Source organism: Macaca mulatta, chromosome 6 (genome assembly GCF_049350105.2).
Source record: "Macaca mulatta isolate MMU2019108-1 chromosome 6, T2T-MMU8v2.0, whole genome shotgun sequence".
Classification (NCBI taxonomy): domain Eukaryota; kingdom Metazoa; phylum Chordata; class Mammalia; order Primates; family Cercopithecidae; genus Macaca; species Macaca mulatta.
In genome coordinates this window covers 67,606,072-67,626,224 of record NC_133411.1, presented here as the reverse complement: position 1 = coordinate 67,626,224, position 20,153 = coordinate 67,606,072, and the positions used below count along the sequence as shown (strand labels likewise).

Below are 20,153 nucleotides of genomic sequence, written 5' to 3'. Positions count from 1 at the left end.
ATACTATTGAATACTGTGTGTCAGTTAAAAATAGCAAGAGAGATCTTTGTTGAGTGAAAAAATGATCATTATACATAACATTATGTTTTTAAGAAGCCTCAGAAAACAGTAATATATGATCCTATAGGCATAAAATTATTTATGATATCACACAGAGGTCTAGAATTTATTGTCCACTACAGTAGCCACTAGCCACATGATGCTATTTAAATTTAAATAAAACAAATAAAAATTTCATTTCTCAATTCTGTGAATCTCATTTCAAGCCCTAATAGTAACATTTGGATGGTGGCCTCTGTGACAGAGAGTGGAGATCTAGAAGAATAAACACAACTGATAACAGAGTTACCTGGGGGAAGGTTGAGTTTGGGGATGGTGGTCTACAGAAACTTTAGAGTTCTGCAGAACTTTTAACATTTTTACAATGAGAACATATCATATATTATCTAGCTAATTTAAAACAAATACATTGTTAAAATGAAAAGCATGCCTAGCAACAGGATTTTTTTTTTTTTTTTCCTGAGACAGAGTCTTGCTCTGTTGCCCAGGCTGGAGTGCAGCGGTGCAATCTTGGCTCACTGCAACCTCTGCTTCCTGGGTCCAAGAGATTCTCATGCCTCAGCCTCCCAAGTAGCTGGGATTACAGCATGTGCCACCACGCCCAGCTAATTTTTGTATTTTTAATAGAAACGGGGTTTCGTCATGTTGGCCAGTCTGGTCTCAAATTCCTGACCTCAGGTGATTCACCCAACTTGGCCTCCCAAAGTGCTGGGATTACAAGCGTGAGACACTGCACTGGCCTAGCCAAAGGATTTCTAAAACAATGTAGAATTTTAGTAGATAGATCAGTGTGTAAATTGATTTGAACACCCTATCCTTTTAGCCTGTTAACTATCTAAAATCATAAAAAATAGTAAAACAAACAGTGCAAAATCATTTCCTCCTTCCTTTTCTGCCCATGTCAAGTGTCTATTGAACACTTACTATATTCCCAGCATTTAAAGTATAAGAATCATGAGGCAACTGCTGTTTAGACTGAAGTGTTTTCACCAGGGGTGTATCAAGAGGATTTCTTTGTCGTAGGTTGATTTCCCTTATAACTGATTAAATAATTACTAGTTGGCAATGTTTATATAATTACAGAATATAAATGGTGGTTATTAGCATAAGTAGAATATATACCTTTATAATATTTGTGTAACCTTCATTTGTATTTTACTAGAGCTTAAAACAATAATTTAAGAAAGAAATTCAAATTGATATTCATAATTTAGCAACCATTTGAGCACTTCCAGGTCAGAATAACTTCTTGGGAAGCCCCAGAAAGAAAAGCATATACCTGCTTTTACAGTTGTCCATAGATTGACTATAAGGCTAGTTGTATTGAGTTGGCGGATGCATAATTTCTTAATTCTTTAGGTAATAGGTCAATAGTGTGGTAGTGAATCTTGATGGTAAATGTCCTTTTCATGTTTCATACTGCACAGTAGACTAGACTGAAAGTCCCAGGAGACTGTGAGTGTAGCAAAGAATGAATCTTGTATCCCTAGATACACAAAGACCATGCCTTCACCAGACCCACAGAACCTAACGCATAGAATGTCTTATTAAATGCTTGTAGAATGATTAAATAAATTATATTCAGGAAACAGTCTATAAGTCTTAAAGTTTACCTTTCAATTATGTAATTATTACTTTTAATTTATAATTTATAAACAGACATAGATATTCACCACACTTGCAAAAGAGTTTATTTCAACTTCCAAGCCTTTTTTGTCTCATCTTAAAAGTTTGGATTTAATATAGCAAAGTTTGCTTCTAGAATGGAATCTTTTAGAGAGTATATGCTCTTTTGAAAAAGATGGTTTATGATTTTGTTATGTAATATTGTTATATAATTAAAGTTATTTTAGAAATTGCATGATTTATTAAAATATCAGTAGTAAATTTAAACATTCACAAATGCCTGAATATAAAGAAATAGGATCACCTGTGTCCAAGTTAATTGCCTTCTTTTGCTGTATTCATTAGCCATCAATCCCTACATACTCTAAGGCCAAGATACACATGGAGCAATCTATGGACCGGCAATAGCATTCCATGGGAGCTTTGGAAATTCAGGATCTCGAGCCTCACCCCAGATGTACTGAATCAGAATCTTTATGTTAGCATAGTCTCTAGGTGATTTGTAGGTCCATCAGCGTTTGAAGAGCATCTGTCTGGCCTTCAGTTGCCTTTATGCATCTTCTCACCAACAGTGCCATCTAGTCCAATATTTTTCTGTCCCATTAGTTTGTCTACAGCCTCCCAACAGGCTTCTGTCCACAATGCTGCCATTTAGATTCATGGTCCCATCCCTCTCATAGCCTTTGCTAAGGTTATGTCTTTTACATTTGGAGATACACCAATTGCAGAGGAGGGTGAAATTAGCCTGAGAGCAGGACCATAACAATAACCTGATTCTAATGGAGGCTATTACCAGGGCAGCCAGTACCTGAACTAAGTCATCATTCTGCTGGAAGCATTCCGTTTGGCTGCAGTTCAACAAAAGGAAAAAAGAATGCACACCAGAAAATCAGGAAGGTTTGCATTATCTATCAGCTATGTTCAAAAGATGTTTGTGGAAAGTCGAGTTAAGGGTTCCTGGAAACATTAACCTCTGGACATGCTGGAGGATGCAGGTGGATTTTGAACCAGGCAAGTCTGCATTCACAAATCACATTAACATATTAAAAGACGGAGAGATCTTACTCAGAGGAAACCCATTTGGTTGTATTCAACCCAGCTCTGTATATTTTTTAAATCACAAAATGCTTTTTTTTTTTTTTCTCTCATGAAACATTCATCAAAATTAGGCAAAACTCATCTTTGGTGAGATATGCGTTGTGAAATGTGAGTGGAGAGGTTCCTCTGAAATTGTCTAAAAGGTAACTTAAGCCTTGATGTTTTAGAAAATCTGACTTATTATATAACAGTGAATATACCTATCTGTGTAGTTTCACTATTTTAGAAGTAAAACAACGCTTTGATTTCAAATACTAAATTAACTTAGGCATTGCTCTCCCACTCTGTCTCCCAAACTGTGACTCAGATATCAACAAATGTTTTACCTAGTTAGAGAAAAAAGTTTCGCAAGTTTCAGAGCCATAAAACCATCAGCAAGGCACCTATTTATTGCAGCACTCTCTTGTTTTCCATCTTCAATTTCCTAAATATTGAATATCTTGTTTTCCATTTTTCTTCTAAAAGCATTTGTGGTATATAATAACACCACATGCCAGTGGAAGAGACTATATTGGCTCAGGATGCACTTGATATTTGTTTTTCTTAAATGACAACTGAAACTCCCAATTCAATTAGGATAAGATTTTTTTTAAAGTTATTAAACCTTAGTAAAGTTATATGACTTTATACTGGGAAAGTGAGTTCCAGAGAAGTTTAATGAACTTGTTCAAGGTGACTTCACTAACTTATTATAAAATGGGGAATACAACTCTGGTTTCTATAATGCCTTCTGTAGAGCATCCCACAGAAACATCTAGGTTTCAGAAGATTCCTTATAGTTAGGTATGAAAAATGTTATTTCTGAAAATATGATTTGCTCATGAGAAATCATTATTTAGATATGTTTAACTTTAGAAAAAATGTCCAACTGTAATTAAAAATCTGTGAATTACAGACATGTTCAGTAAAATACACTGTCTCATAGAAACCATATTCAAAAAACAGAATGACTGAAACAGATGTTATGTATGGGGATCAGAGGGAAGTGATCCAGTTATATTATACTAATTTGAGAAAGAGTCTAAAAAAATCCTTTCTTGGGGGCCGGTCGGGGGTGGGTACAGCGAATGAAAGAGAAAGATAAGGAAATGTGTTCCTTGGTGTTGAGTTTTGAATAGATCACTATTGTGTTATATTCCTCTGAATTTAGGATACATGTTGGATTTTGTTCCTTATCGTGTCTGTTACGTGGACAAAGATAACACATTTGTTTCTTCTTGTCAACTTTTATCATGCACAAGGACTCTGAAGGTCCACCCAAGATCTTTTGTGCACTAAATGTCTGATGTTTGTCATACAATGAACAATTTTGGGGAGTTTGGAAATCTTTTGGTTATGACCTTGAGGATTAGAGATCATTTGGTGTGGATGACTTTGAGGAAGTTATTTAATTGTTTTTTTGTATGCCAGTTTTCTCAAATTTAAAATGTGGGTAATAGTAACCACCTTGTTAGAAGGATTGTAATGATCAAATCACGTAATAATGCAAAGTGCTTATGCTTAGTGCACTAGTGTTTTGCACTTACATCTAGTGATTTTTTTCTCAGTAATTTGATAGGCTAAGGGATGATCTAGTGTAGATATGGTGAGATGTGGGATTTTTTGTTGTCGTTGACAAGTTGTAGACAAAATGCTTGGTTATTCCTCCCACTGAAATAAAACCCAGAAATATAGGGTATTACAATATGTTGAATATTCAGTGGCCATCAAAACTTATTTTCTTTTTTGAAGTTAGAGTAATATTTAGAGAGGGCATTCTGGGGTTTCCTTTTAGCAAAATAATTAGAAGTAATTTCCGTTCATTATTAGAATTTTTAGCATGACCATATCACAAGGAAAGGGAAGGTTCTTACCTAAGTTGTATTGCAACTTTTCTCCGAAATACAATAAACATGCTGTGTTAAAATTGCTGGTATAAGCGAGGCACAGTGGCTCACACCTGTAATCCCAGCACTTTGGGAGGCCAAGGCGGGAGGATCAATTGAGGTCAGAAGTTTGAAACAGGCCTGGCCAATGTGGTGAAACCCTGTCTCTACTAAAAACATGAAAATTAGCCTGACGTGGTGGTGGATGCCTGTAATCCTAGCTACTCGCTACTTGAGAGGCTGAGGCAGGAGAATCGCTTGAACCCAGAAGGTGGAGGTTGCAGTGAGCTGAGATTGCACCACTGCACTCCCACCTAGACAATAAAGCCAGACTCTGTCTCAAAACAAGAAAAAAAAAAAGAAAAAAGAAAAAAAAATAGCTGTTGTAAGTTGTGCCCTATAAAATGTTAACTTTTCTTTCAAGTGAAATAATTACTTACTATTTCAGCAGAGATCACTCTAACATTTAGTTTTAATCTAGGAAAAAAACCCATGTAACTAGATTTGATCCTTTTATTAAAATGAATTGGTCTTAGAAGAGCACATCATATGCTCAAAATATAGCTCTCATGTGAATCAAGACATATAGTTGATTTGTTCAATGAAATCTAGATACTCTTTTAAAAAACTGTTTACTGGCTTTTGATGTTTAATTGGGTGGAATGTATAAGAAATATCCGATCAATTTTTGACTTCTCTATTGACTTACAAGCTTATATACAGCCAATAAACAAATCCTTCTAATTCTTACTTTATTACTCACTTTCTTTCCATTTCTACACAAATTCATATTGAATAGGAAATATTGAAATAAGATCTTTAGAATCTTCCTCTTGCAAATTATAGAACATATTGAAACCAGGTTAAACATATGTAAATCTCCTTATATATTGTTTACCTACCTACCATGTAAATTTTACTGATTTTTCCATAGTGAAAAAGTCTAAAACTCCAAAGCATCTTACCTCCTCTAAACTACCGATCTTTCCAAACCTATCATTATTCTTCCATATATACCTTCTTTCAAGACTTAATTCAAGCTCTGCCTTGTTTTTGAGTTATTCTCTGTCTAGATAAATTATTGGTCACTACTTTTAACCCACGAGGCACCAATTGTTTCTATTATTATTTTGCTTCTTAGTATTTGTTTTCTTTGTTGGGAGAGTTTTGTTTATATTCCCTTCTAAAGTAGGTACTTTACTTTTTTGGAAATCTCTGCCTACTAGCCCAGTACCTAATAAAAGGTCAATGATGATGATAATGATCATTATGATGATAATTTGAAAAACCATGTTCTACAGTTTTCAGATGTACTTTTAGATAAGGGGATGCTATAATTTTATCATCAAAATTTATAATGAAAATATGATAAAAATTAAGATAAAATAATTTTAGAATATATTTTGTGGCTAAGTGGAAAACTATCATGGAGTTTAATTAAACTTTCTTCATATCCAAAGAGGAAAGGTACATAGATGAGAAAAAAAAAACATAAAAACAAAAAACATCTCAGGAATTCCACCTTCAGCTGCCCTTACTTGAATACCATGCCTCGGAAAGAACTTCATGACTTGGCAGGCTTTACAGGTCGACACGGTGTATATTCTGAAAGTAGCCAAGGGCAAAATTTAGTGTTAACTAGATCAAGAACTCAGGGGACTCAGGTGTCTACTGTTTTCCATAGAAATAATCATAATCAATTGTAAATACTAGATCTGCTTTCCTTTTGGGTTTGTATAATGTGGAGTCAAAATAGAAGCTCTGGCACCTCATAGACATAGATTTAAATCCCATTTATGCCATTGGTAAACTCCATGACCTTTGGCAAGTTATTTAACCTCCTTATGCCCTCGTCTCTAAAATTACAGTGCAAAAACAACACCTTAAGTGTGATTTCAAGGATTAAGGGAAATAAAATGCAAAATTCCTGGTACATAATTGATATCTACTAAGTGTGAATTTCTATAAGTTCCTTGTATCACATAGTGGTAGATTTTTATTTACTGGGTGGTTATTCTGTACCAGGCACTCTCCTGAACACTTTATATCATGGGGATTAACACATTTAATCCTTGTAGCATTCTTATGCAATAGCTACTATCATTATCATCCTCATTATTATTGTCCTATTTCACAGATATGGAACTGAACCACTGAAAAGTAAAGTAACACAACTAGTAAGTAGTACTTCTGGGATTCAAAATAAACCTTTCATTTCTAAAATTAACCCATAACTTTTTATCCAGTAGACAATATAACCTCTCCCACTATCAGGTCATTTCCATGGACCATATCCTATGGGCAATTTGAAAGCAATCTCCTTTTAACCCTTTTTTTATCAAATTAGAACATGGTTTGGAGAAGCATACAATGTTTTCCATAGCTGAGTATAAATCATTTCTTCCATTCTTTTGAATGAGCCACATCATTGCTCCCTTTCCATTGTGGGAAATCCAGCCTTGCTTATTCTTACCTAGACAAAAGCACACTTTTTGTCTCAGAACCTGTGCAAATCTCATCTTCTTTGTTACCACCTACAAATGATTAATGAGACAAAACATTTTCAAGGATTCTAAATGAAAAAAAAAAAAAAAAAACCCATAAATTGAAAATCCACAAAGAGGTGTCTAGGAAAACTTTTATGAAGTTAAGAGATGTTATCTGTTGTTCTAGGCGTGGGTGACTTTATCAAAACATTTCACCCACTTTCAAATTTCCACTTGTTAAAATCTGAGGCCTTATTTGGCTGTCACTTACAGTACAGTGTTTTTCAGGCAAGTTCCTGGCAGCTCATTTTAAAGAGATTTTGTGAAAAACCCAAGCTGTGGAGTGCTCCTGTTGGAAGAAAGTCCTCTGACCCTCTGCCTTAACGTAAGAAAACGTTTCCAGTCTGTCCAAACCTCACCCACCTTTGGTTATCTTCGGAACCTTACAATTTGTGTTTCCTAAGGCAGCAATTTTCAAGCATGACTTTGAAACACTGCAGGCTTTTTCAAGTTATTTCAAGGACTGGCCAAGAATTCTCAAAACAAAATTAATTTTGTATTTTTTAAAAAGCAGAATGCATATCGCATATCATTTGGCAGATTCAGGAGGGTAATGGGAAGTGTTAGAGAATTGAATCAATAATAATAATGGATATGGGGACCGGTAAAGAAACTCCCAGTCCTGCTTCATTACTTTTAATGGCAAAAACCATAATTACTTTTGCACCAACCAAATACACTGAAATCCTTTAACATACACCAAAGCAATGGGAGATCTGCAGAATGCTTTTGTCCATGTTTACCCATAATGATCAGTGCATTTTGAATAGAATATTGTTATATCTACTATTTAGCTTAATTGTGATCATTAACAAAGTGCCCAGACTTTCTGAACATTCTACATGGTATACTATTTATGAGAAGATCAGCATGTAAATAGTTTACTCTTCCTAAGTTCTTCTACAAGGTCACTGAAAGTGAGAACTAGAACCCAGACCCTTGAACTCAATGAATTTCCCAATTATTGACCATATCATTCTTAGAATCATCTCTTCCTTTACTCAGTCACTAGAGTCACTTTTCTCTACTTAGAGCCAGACATTTAAATATCTCCAGCCTCCAAGATCTCATCTGGATGCTTGGGCTACACGTTTCCATGTCAATCATTTTGCACTTGTCATTTATCATATTAGACTATAAGCTCCCCAAGGGCAGATATAGAGCTATAGTATCAAGCTTATCTATTTATTTATTTATTTAGAGGCTGGGTCTCACTCTGTCACCCAATCTTGAGTGCAGTGGCATGATCATGGCTCACTGCTGCCTCAACTTCCCAGCCTTAAGCAATCCTCCCACCTCAGCCTTCTGAGTAGCGCTGGGCCTACAGATGCATGCCACCACACTCAGCTATTTTTTAATGTTTTATAGAGATGGGGTCTTGCTATGTTACCCAGGCTATTCTTGAATTCCTGAACTCAAGTGATCTTCCTGCCTTGGCCTCCTAAAGTGATGGGATTACAGGTGTGAGCTACCACACCTGGCCAAGCTAATCTTTAAATACCCTAGAGCACCCATTATAGTGCCTGGCAAAAAATAAATGCCCATAAATGTTTGTTGAATGGAACTGAGTCTTCAGAAACTGGAGATGTTTTCTAAAACAATTTTTTTTTTTTTTGCCATTTCAGTTTAATACATATTAGTTTTTCTCACTTATCCTATATCAACTGAATTTTTTATTTCTTTGAACCTGAACAGGCTTTGTATCTACAGACTGTTGAGCCTTTAATTTTGTTGTTGTTGTTTTGTTTTCCACAAAACTAAAAACATGCACAAATGCATTTTTAATTGTGCTTGTACATTCTAGTTTTTCCTCCTAAAGTGCACTTTTTTTCTTTTCCTTCTTTCCATCAATTTCTGAACCTTCCCTTCTTAAGCTTTACTTTACCCAGAATTTCCTCATCACATATGCATTTCATTTTCATTGTACTTTTCTATATCTGATTATTTCACTTTCCAGTTGTTCTGGTATCTTTTTCTAAGCATTATCCAATCGTTTCCATTAAGTTACAAGCTCCTTGAGGGCAAGCATTGCACACCTGTTTTGCACAACTTCTAAGGCCATTGTCAGTCCCTCAGCCCACTTTATAGAAATATGGTATATATATAGATAATACACACACACACGTACACACATATTTTGCCACTTAATAATGCAAAGTGATGAAAACTTTTATATTGGTAAAAATTATGAGAATAAGAATAATCATACCCTGATTCTTCAAATTCAAATATTTGTCTAACGTTTTTTGATGAAGTCATAGCACACATGTGTCATTGAATTGTTGTGAGCACACTAACGGGAAAGATGGACCAAGTGGTTGACCCTGTGCTTCTGTGAGTAGGACCTCAGAGTATGTTTTTCTGTAAACATTTAAAAAGCAAGGAATTGAAACTTACAGTGGAGCAACCAGGGGGCAGGGTGACGGGAGAAACTTTTAAAAATTGACCTAATAGTAATCATAGGAAACAAAAAGAATCATTCTAGTCTCCATTTCCTTTTCTGGATGCATTTTGTAGCTCCCTAAGTTATTGTGTTTTTAAAAAACATAAAATATTCTTAGACCCTGAGAAATGTGATTCTATTTCAATCCCGCATGGTCTGTAGCATCGCTAAGCTACTCGGAACTTCCCTACGCAAAAGTTTGAATTTCTTTCCAATGCTGTTTAATGTCTGCACTTCTAGTGTCCACATAAATGATATTTAACAGGCTTTACCTCATACTTTCTTGTTACAACATTTTTACTTTTTTTCCAGTTGCAAAATAATTTCTTTTAAGCCCTCTCTGAATAAGTCTGTTGAAGCTCTATTCATCACACATAAAAATCTTACATTAAAAGGCAGTAAAGGAAATCACGAAAAGCTAGATGTATTCCACCCTCTTATAGTTGAATACATAAAATTGTATATATCACAAATAGTAATTGAAACTTTAAAATCATTTTTAACTACTCTTATGAAGACAATCTGTCCTTCTGGAGGGGCATTAGTTTAAATGCAAAGAGAGAACATATATCATTTGTGGGTCTAAATAGTGTTGGTTCTTTGCAAGGCCGTAATTAATAAGGTTGTAGAACACAACTGCAACCTGTAAAGCGTTCCATGTGTAGTATTTTGAAACCTTTTGTTTGGGTTCTAACTAGAGACAGAGGGAGAAAAAGCAAATTTTATTCTCATGGGATTTGTTTTATGTGGTTCATCAGATTGAGCTTAGTAAGCAGGGAAGCACTTCTTGTGTAGCTAGTGCTTGTTTATTCTTCCCTCATTAAAAAGAGAGAGAGAAAAAAACAAAAGATTGGCAATTTTCTTTTATGAACGTGGACTGTAGGGAGATAAATAGCCCTGCGGGAGAGGAAGGTCAAGTTCAAAGTTTTTCTTTCCTTTGGATTCAGGAATAAGCAAATGGAAAGACGAGCCAAACAACCCAGCAGCAGGCATCTGATGGTTAAGCCCTCCCCCCAGGACTTTTTATGTACATAAGCAGCAGAAGTCACTCGAGCAGCTGCGGCGCATTAGTTCCAATAGTTTAACAGGCTGCTTTGTAGCACGGACAAAGCTGTGCGAGCGCGGTGCTTTCCCTCCATGTTCATTTGCTATGCGAGCTTGTCAGTGATCTTTGGCAGGGGCTTGGGAGAGGAGGGGTGACGTTTAATACGCTTCCGCGGAGGAGTGCGCTCGCCTCCTCTGCACCCAGCCCCAGCTCTACAGAGAGACTGAGGCAGGCGACTGAATGCACTAACAGCAGCAGGCTCCGACCTGCTTCCCTGGACATTTCCCGGACCGTGAGCGAGGGAACCACGTTGCCCTGGATTCTTGCCAACTGTACAAAGTTGACCAGGAAAATGGCTCAGCAGACAAGCCCGGACACCTTAACAGTACCTGAAGTGGATAATCCGCATTGTCCAAACCCGTGGCTGAACGAGGACCTTGTGAAATCCTTGCGAGAAAACCTGTTGCAGCATGAGAAGTCCAAGACAGCGAGGAAATCGGTTTCTCCCAAGCTCTCTCCAGTGATCTCTCCGAGAAATTCCCCCAGGCTCCTGCGCAGAATGCTTCTCAGCAGCAACATCCCCAAACAGCGGCGTTTCACGGTGGCACATACATGGTAAGGTTTGCGCAGACCACGCAGAAATGGTGGCCGTTTCCCTTCGGGGATTCCAGCTCCTCGCGCCTTTAATTTTGGGGATAGGGAGGGAGGACCACCATCATTCCTCACCTGGGATTTCTCGCCAAGTAATCTCCCTTAACCATAAATCCCACAAATGTCCAAGTCAGGGCAAGAATCCTGGAGACTGGTACTAGGAGTGGTTGAGGTGGGTGGTTCTCAAAGTTCAATTCCTATTGCAAGTTCCTACAAGAAAATTGGATGCCAGATGTCAAATAAGAATGCAGTTTTACTCCCATACTTATGTGGTGGCGTTTCTTTGATTTCTTAAACTAATTTCCCTACCAGGTTCCCCAACAGCTGAGGAAAGAAAGGACCAGAAATGAGGGGAGGAGGATCATAGCTTGCTCTCTTTTCTGTATGATCCCCACTTGAACAGAGACACGTATAGTGTGTGTGTAATGGTGTGTCTTCATAAAGCCCTTCCTCACTCCTGACTCTGATATACAGTGTTTATAATCTTAAACATGCCTTTCCAAAGGAAAGAAGAAAGGGATTAGGAATTCTACGCAGAAAGTTGCCGGCTGGTACTCGGTGGTACTGTTGTGTTCTCTGAATTTGGATTGTTAGAATATTTTGCCAATCTTTTTATTTTCTTTGTGAATATTTTTATCTTCTTTATAATGGGTGAATTTGTTTCATGCATATGCTTCCATGTATTTTTCTGGAGGATTCTTGATTTTTTTCCTGCTCTTGAAAAAGAAAAAAAAAAAAAGAAAAACCCAAATATTAAAACAGACCATCGTGTGAGCTTATTTGGAGTTTCTACCTAAGCAGAGGCCATTCCAAGCTCTGAGCAATGAGTCTGATTCTATGCACTACATCTACATTTTGATGAGTATAAATTATGATAAAGAAAACTGCATAACAAAAAAGAATGTGTTAGTTGAGAAACTATGACTAAATACTTTTTATACAGTTTTGCCATAACAACACAAAAGTATGTATGTTAACAATAGGAAAAAAAAAAAAAAGCAGAAACAAGGCTTTTAGGAGGAAAGCAGCAAAAAGTAAAAGGAATTAAAATCTAAACTAGTGACAAGACCGTGCTCAGGAATGCATTAATGTTATAGATGAAAGTCAATGACAAAGGAAATAAATGGTATGTCACACCCAAAGACATGTCCAACCTCAAAAATTTAGTTTTAGGTAGCTGGATCTCTGATTGGGAAGTGTTCTTATTGTCTCCCAATATTTTAACATCTAGATGTCATTTCTGAGTTTGGTAGATATAATGGCCATAAGAGGAGTGAGACAAACATTGACTTTTTCTGTCTTAAAGAAATTATTGGGAAATGATGAATTCTCTTTGAGGAAGATTTTATTATTATTTTTTTTTCCTTTGGAAAAAAATTGTGAGCAACAAGCAGTGAATTAAAGAAAGGCATGGATAAACACTGGGAGATGCACTGAAGGAGAAGGTTGGCTCAAGGCCAGGCATTGGGTGCCAGAGCAGGAGAGCTGGCTTGAGTTTCTACGGAGCCAGGACCAGAATTTCCGTGTCCAGTGTCCCTTTTGGTTGCACTGCTTTATCACTGCAGTTCCTAAATTGCACCTATTGCTGAATGAGTGGCCCTCAACTCAGCTGTTTGATTTCAGTCTGAGTGGAGCAACCTAGAGTTCAGCTGGAGGTTATCTGAACTATTTAGACATGTCGGGTGTAAGGAAGGCAGGAAATCCCATGAAAATAGGCTTTTTTCTGACATTTCTGGCACTTCCTTTTCTGGTGCTGTTTGGAAAAACTTCAAGAGTACAATTTCTATCAACATTTCATTTTAGTGTATCAGGTCACACAGCCCAGTAAGAAAGGCATAAAGAGAGCAATGGAAACCAGAAATAAAAATCATGGTATTGATTTTCAGTAACTCAGAAGGAAACAGTTTCCCCTATGGACTAAAACCATCAGGCAAGGGAGTTGGAAAGAGGATCTCAAGTTTTCCATATTGGTTGAATGAGCCCCAGGACGTTCATAATATCCACAGGCATCTTTTGACAAAAAATCTCATTTTTGCTTTCACAGTTTGTACTAAGCACTATGGAGAATTTTGAAAATATGTTTCAAATTGTTCTGACATAAATATAAATATATTTGTATCTAATTTGTTGCTACAACAATGTTCTGCCTCACAGTATTGGTTTCCTGCTCCCAGTATTCCCCTGCATTCCCTATGCATACATTTAATGCCTACTGAGTCTAACATGTTTATTCTGTACCTAATTATTAGAAAGTTGAGCAAGAACCATTTGTTGATTTCCAATAATTTATACCACGGTAGAATAAATCAGTAATATTGGAAGACTTCTGTTTTAGCTAAGATAATCTTGCTGTTCTACAGAATATTCTCCAAATCTAATTGGATTGACATAGTGAATTTTTATTTCTTGCTTCTGCTTTTTGTGGAGAGGCAGCCTGCCCTAGCCAGTAGGTGCCTCAGGGACCTGGAATTCTACCATCCTGTGGTTCCATTATTTGCAACATGTGATTCCCAAGGTTGCCAGGCTCAGATGAATCAGGAGAAAGACCATGAAAGAGGATGGCATGTGTGAGCTTTTATGAGGCAGGCCTAGATAGTATGTTAAGGGCTATCTGATTTACCCTGTATGCCATAGTTGAATTTATAGAATAACATCTTGTAATAACAAGTTCTTGAACCTTTTGTCAAACTTCCTTGATGAAGATTACACAGAAGCACTTCTGTTGTTTGACAGGGCTGTTGATTGGAAAGACCTTGCTTCTAAACGGTTGAGGTCTTCTTCCCTGGAACTATCATCCATGGATCCAAGATCTGCTTTGGGAATCCTACAGCTTGAATTTTTGCTCCCTTCCATTATGAAGCCCTTAAGGCAAGTGGCTTGGAGTAACCCACCAGAGAACCAGGGCCCTGTTCATTCATCTTGGTATACTCATGCTTGGCATGATGGCTGGTCAATGGTGGATGCTTAATAAATGTCTGCTAAACAAATTCATTAATCAGTATTTTAGTGTTCTCATGCTCTTAAAAAAGACTTCTTGGCCAGGCGTGGTGGCTCATGCCTGTAATCTCAGCACTTTGGGAGGCCAAGGCGGGTGGATTACAAGGTCAGGAGATCGAGACCATCCTGGCTAACATTGTGAAACCCTGTCTCTACTAAAAATACAAAAAATTAGCCAGGTGTGGTGGCAGGCGCCTGTATTCGCAGCTACTCAGGAGACTGAGGCAGGAGAATGGTGTGAACCCGAGAGGCGGAGGCTTGCAGTGAGCCGAGATCACTCCACTGCACTCCAGACTGGGAGAGAGTGTGAGACTCCATTTCCAAAAAAAAAAAAAAAAAAAAAAAAAAAAGACTTCTTTTGCCAGGCATGGTGGCTCATGCCTATAATCCTAGCACTTTGGGAGGCTGAAGAGGGTGGAGTCCCTGAGCTCAGGAGTTCGAGACCAGCCTGGGCAACATGGTGAAACTCCGTCTCTACTAAAAATACAAAAAATTAGCCAGGCATGGTGATGTGTGCCTGTAATCCCAGCTCCACAGGAGGTTGAGGCACAAGAATCACTTGAACTTAGGAGGCGGAGGTTACAGTGACCCGTGACTGCACTCCAGCCTGGGTGACAGTGAGACTCTGTTTCAAAAAAAAAAAAAAAAAAAAAAAAAAAAAAGGACTTATCTTTTCCTAAGTAAACATCCTGTTATTTCATTTCTATATGCTATATTTATATTTACCAGATTAATCTTGGTACTTTTTATCTAGACTTCACTTGGGTTTTCATGATCCATTTAAAGAATAGCTACTGAGTTGACACAATACTCTAGGTGTTGTGTCACTCAGAGAGCACCAAAGCAGTTAGAAAAGAGGCTAAACTTAAATTCTTACTTTGCATTTAGTAATTGTGTGACTTTGGTCAAGTTACTTAACGTGTGTGCTTCAGTTTGCCTGTTACTCAGTTTTCTGGGGATAGTATCTATTGGGGGTTGTGGTTTAATTAAATACAATTATGTATAAATTAAAGTGGTTGCACAGGGCTGGACCCTTAGTGGGTGTCAATATAAGTTAGTTTTTTGGGTTTTTTTTTAATGCACTCTATGCCCATTATTCCAGCCTTGGATATAAACCTTTAGGATCATGTTTAAATTTCTGTCAGTCATTTGTGGATGAATTGGAGTGAAGTGAAGGGAATATATGTGAAGAGACAAGAGTTGAAAGAAATGAGTGTATGTCAGTTTTATTACTGTAGGAAAGGAGAAGGCAGAAAGGAGAGATACTGCTGAGGCAGAACTGTGGGGTTTGGTGTCTCTTCTCTGCCTACTGCAAAAATACATCTTTCAAATTCCTGCTTTTCCTAAAAGGTTCCTGCAGTTCTCCCAACTGGAAGTAATCTGTTCCTTCTTTCAAGGAACAGATTTCTATTGCACCTCTTGTCTCTGATACTCTCAATGCTTATTAGTAATGGTTTTATCACTAGCTAGTATGTGTTGAGCACTGGTTTTGGTCTGGCACTATCTGTTAGGATTAGAACTCTCTTGTGTCTCTGCTTTTCACTAATCTGACTGCTTTTACTTAATATATAATACCTTGTAGTTCTAGTGATTATAGACATGACTCAGACTTCATCTGGTAGGGGAGTCCCTCTGTCATCAGCAGGAACTACAAAGTCAGTGGAATCTCTGGTGAAGAAAACTTAACTTCCAGTACTAGTTTATTTCAGGAAAATTGAAATTAGGAAGTTCTTCATATTCTTCAGGCTTTTCTCCTCATTTAATTTTAAGAATAGTTTTGGGGGGTTAGGCCTAAATAAAGTTTTAGAAGAACAAGGTAGAAATGCTGGTTTTCAGTCTTTGGGAACTTAAAAGTTGCTGTTTAGCCATATTTAAATCATAAAACCTGTTATCTTCACATATTCTTTTAAAAACTAACTTGTATTATAATCACTTATTATAATTTTTTCATATTTTTATAATACACATCTATATATCCATGACCCAGATTTTTAAAATGCCAAAATTTTATCATTTGCATCAGTTCTTTTATTTTTTTTAAGAATAAAATGTTACAGATAATGTCTAAAGCTATCACCCATCCTATTCTGCTGCCTTCTCAGGGGATCCTGAAGTCTGTGTGTTCTTCCTTGAATGTCATTATCTTTTAACTTCATATGCATGTGTCCTGTTGGTGTGTTTACCATTTTATATATAGAGAGATGATACATGTATCTGCCATAATACGCCATACTATAAAATGAGAAAAAGCAAGCAATGTATACTTTATATATATATATCCTTGAGCAGCTAGCTTTTTTTTAGTACATAGTATAGCAATTGAGCTGTGACTATTATATATATATAAAATATGTGTGTATTTGTATACATATGTGTGTATTTGTGTGTATATATACACATATGTGTACCTATATACATATATCTGTATATACATGTATACCTATATATATACACACACACATATATACCTATATACTTACATATTCATGCACATATATATACCTGGATCATTTTTTTAAACTGCTCAAGAGTACACACATGTAATAGCATTTCAGTCAATGATGGACTGCATATATGATGGTGGTCCCATAATATTATAACGGACCAGAAAAATTCCAGTCACCTAGTGAAGTCATAGCACAATGCATTACTCTTGTGTTTGTGGGGATGCTGGTGTAAACAAACCTACCAAGCTGTCAGTCCTATAAATGTATAGCATATATAGTTGTGTATTACACTTAATAATAACTATGTTGCTGGTTTATTTATGTATTTTATTATTATTTTAAAGAGTACACCTCCTACTTATATACAAAAGTTAACTATAAAACAGCCTCAGGTAGGTCCCTCAGGAGGTATCTAGAAGAGGGCATTGTTCTCATAGGAGATGACAGCTTCATGCATGTTATTGCCCCAGAAGACCTTCCAGTGGGACAAGATATGGAGGAGGAAGATAATGATACTGATGATCCTGTCCTTGTGTAACCCTAGGCTAATGTGTGTTTGTGACTTAGTTTCTAACAAAAAATATTTAAAATATTTAAAAAGTAAAAAAAAAAATTAAAAATAAAAGCTTATAGAATAAAGAAATAAAGAAAATATTTTTGTTCAGCTGCATAATGTTAGTGTTTTAAGTGTTATTACAAAAAAGCCAAAAAATTAAAATTAAAAGAGTTTTATAAAGTAAAAAGTTACAGTGAGCTAAAGTTAACTTATATCAAAGAAATAAAAATATTTATAAATTAAATGTAGCCTAAGTGTACAGTGTTTATAAAGTCTATAGTAGTGTGTGGTAATGTCCTAGGCCCTCACATTCACTCACCACTCACTCAATGAGTCACCCAGAGCAACTTCCAGTCCTGTAAGCTCCATTCATGGTCAGTGCCCTATACAGGTGTATCATTTTTTATCTTTTATACTGTATTTTTAACTGTACTTTTTCTATGTTTAGGTGTACAAATACTTAATCATTGTGTTATGGTTGCCCACAGTAGTCAGTAAAATAACATGCTGTACAGGTTTGTAGGCTAGGAGCAACGGGCTATGCCATATTGCCTAGGTATAATAGTCTATACCATCTAGGTTTGTGTAAGTACATTTTAACATGTTTGTACAGTGATGAAATTGCCTAATGACACATTTCTCAGAACTTCGAATAAGCAATGCACAACTCTATGTCAATTTGCCTCTAAAAATCCAACTGTTTATACTCCTAAAATATTGTTACTATAGCTGTCAGAATCACACTCCAATCTAAGTGAATGTCACAGTGAAAAACATTGAGTCATTTGACTATAATAGAAATGAAGATGTAATTTCCTGAATTTAACAGTCAATTTAGGCTATATAGTGAAATATTTTCAAGCTACTTTGAAAACATTAACCATTAAAAACTTATATTCATGGGTGGCATTCACTAAGATGCATCAGGTTTGTTATTATATATCTCTCAAAAACATTTTTAATTCCAAATATGATTAAAACCAAATACAGTTTTCTAATATAAGTAATATCATGGGGCTTATATTCCTGATTAAGGACTAGATGAAAAAATTATCAATTTATACCGTGCTCGATGCACCAAATGGAGGAAAATGTTCCAACGTGTACATAAGTGAAATTAGGCAGTAGGATATCTTTAGGAATTATGGCGACTAGGTAATACTCAACTGTATTATTTTTATAATTCTTGTGTACACATATGTATTTTTAATTAAAACATATCCAACAGTAGAAGAAGTACTTAGTAATAATCTTAACAACAAAATGATTATTTTAGGTGGATTTTCAAAAGGCCTTTTAGGAGACTTTTAATAAATCTTAAATGTGTTTAGGAAGATAAATAAGTGATTTTGGCCATATTTTTTGTTTACTATGAATTTCTCTTTATCAGGCATTGGCATTAGATATAAAATTGCTCATATTTAAAAGTAAACATTTGCTTTCTGAGTCATTATTTCTTCAACAACTGTAGTTGTTTTTATGGTTGTTAAGAGAGAAATACATTATAAATTTGCAAGTCACAGAAGGGGAAAGAAACCATTTGTCACCTATAAAAGAGAAATACAGCTACTTAGAGTTTGTAGATTAAAAATACACATATACACACACAAACAACTGAGGAGATTTTCAAAGCCATTATTTAGTGATTTCTCTTTCTCCCTCGTTCCATCTCTCTCACTTCTGCCCTGCGTAGCTTTGAGGTTATCTTTTCTCTGTCTCTTATGGTAAAAATGCCCAGAGAAGGCATTGCTGCCAGTCCCCTGGGAGCTAGGAACCCAGAGGATAGCTGTAGGCAAAGTGTAATACCAGAAGATGGGGAGCAAGTTTCTGGGGGAAATCATCTGAGAAGCACACCAGGAAGTGCTGCTCGAATGTTTGGGGAAGACCAGTCAGCCCTAACCTTCAGCCGTGTTTGTGGTGTAACTGGCTGTTGCCCTCTGTGGGAATTATGAGAGGTGGAGGTGCTGCAAATTGAGGGTGCCTGTACCATTTGAAAGGCATTGTTGGCTTCCCACAAAATCAAAAGACCTGAGGAAGATACTCCTTTTAAAGAACATGCTGATTGCCTTGTCAGGTTTAAGGAATTACAGGGATTAGATTATGACAATTGGCATTGAGAAAAAAGTGAAGAAGACATTGGATAACCTCGCAGCTTATTATTCATGTGTACTTCCCATGACCATTGACATTTATCTTAGAAAAGATGTGAAGCCTGTTCACATGAGCTGAAGCCATTGCTACTGGTGGTAAAGTCTCTTCTTAAGAAGACACCGTCTTTCTTGCAAACTTGGCAGAAATGTTGATAAGAAGAAAATAAAAACTTGAACCTCGAAGTTCGTTAAAATAATGTAAATCATGGCTTTGATTTTTAAAAAATTATTCTTGTATAAATTTATTTATAATTGAAAAGCTCCTGTGTTCAGGTAACTAAAGAAGTTTCAGCACTTTTTTTTTTCTTAGATAGGAAGCTACCAAATTTGTTCTTCAAGTAGCACTTTCAGGAAGAAGATTTACTATTTCTAATGTAGCAAAATTATGTCATGTTTTTTTAATGGTTTTGCTTTTTAAAAAATCATGTTTTTAAAGCTGTGATTCATTCAGTATATTGAAATCACATATTTCCAGGTCTTCTGGCCATTTGATACTTAACCTTAGTTATTCAACCTTTTTGACTGGGAGGCTCTATTAATAAGTCATAAAGGCATTTGGCATTTACAAGTAAAAAGTACTGACTAATTAAATTTACAAAGTGATAACAAACTACAGTCTATTTAAGATAAGCAATTAGAAACAAGTTCCAACTTGCTGCTGTAAGAGAG

General features: G+C 36.3%; 1 protein-coding gene across 5 annotated transcripts in view; it reads left to right on the top strand.

The window, feature by feature from the left end:
• PDE4D (phosphodiesterase 4D) overlaps positions 1-20,153 on the top strand; it is a 1,577,486-nt gene that overhangs the window by 760,682 nt on the left and 796,651 nt on the right. The window contains exon 1 of one of the 5 annotated variants that reach the window (XM_078004765.1): positions 3,860-11,298. The exons of 3 other annotated variants lie outside the window; for them this stretch is intronic. In XM_078004765.1, coding sequence (XP_077860891.1) covers positions 11,036-11,298 — 263 coding nt within the window. In that variant the 5' untranslated portion in view covers positions 3,860-11,035. Of the gene's footprint in view, positions 1-3,859; positions 11,299-20,153 lie in introns of those variants that run through there. One more of the 5 variants, XM_002804373.4, reaches the window with a different exon arrangement.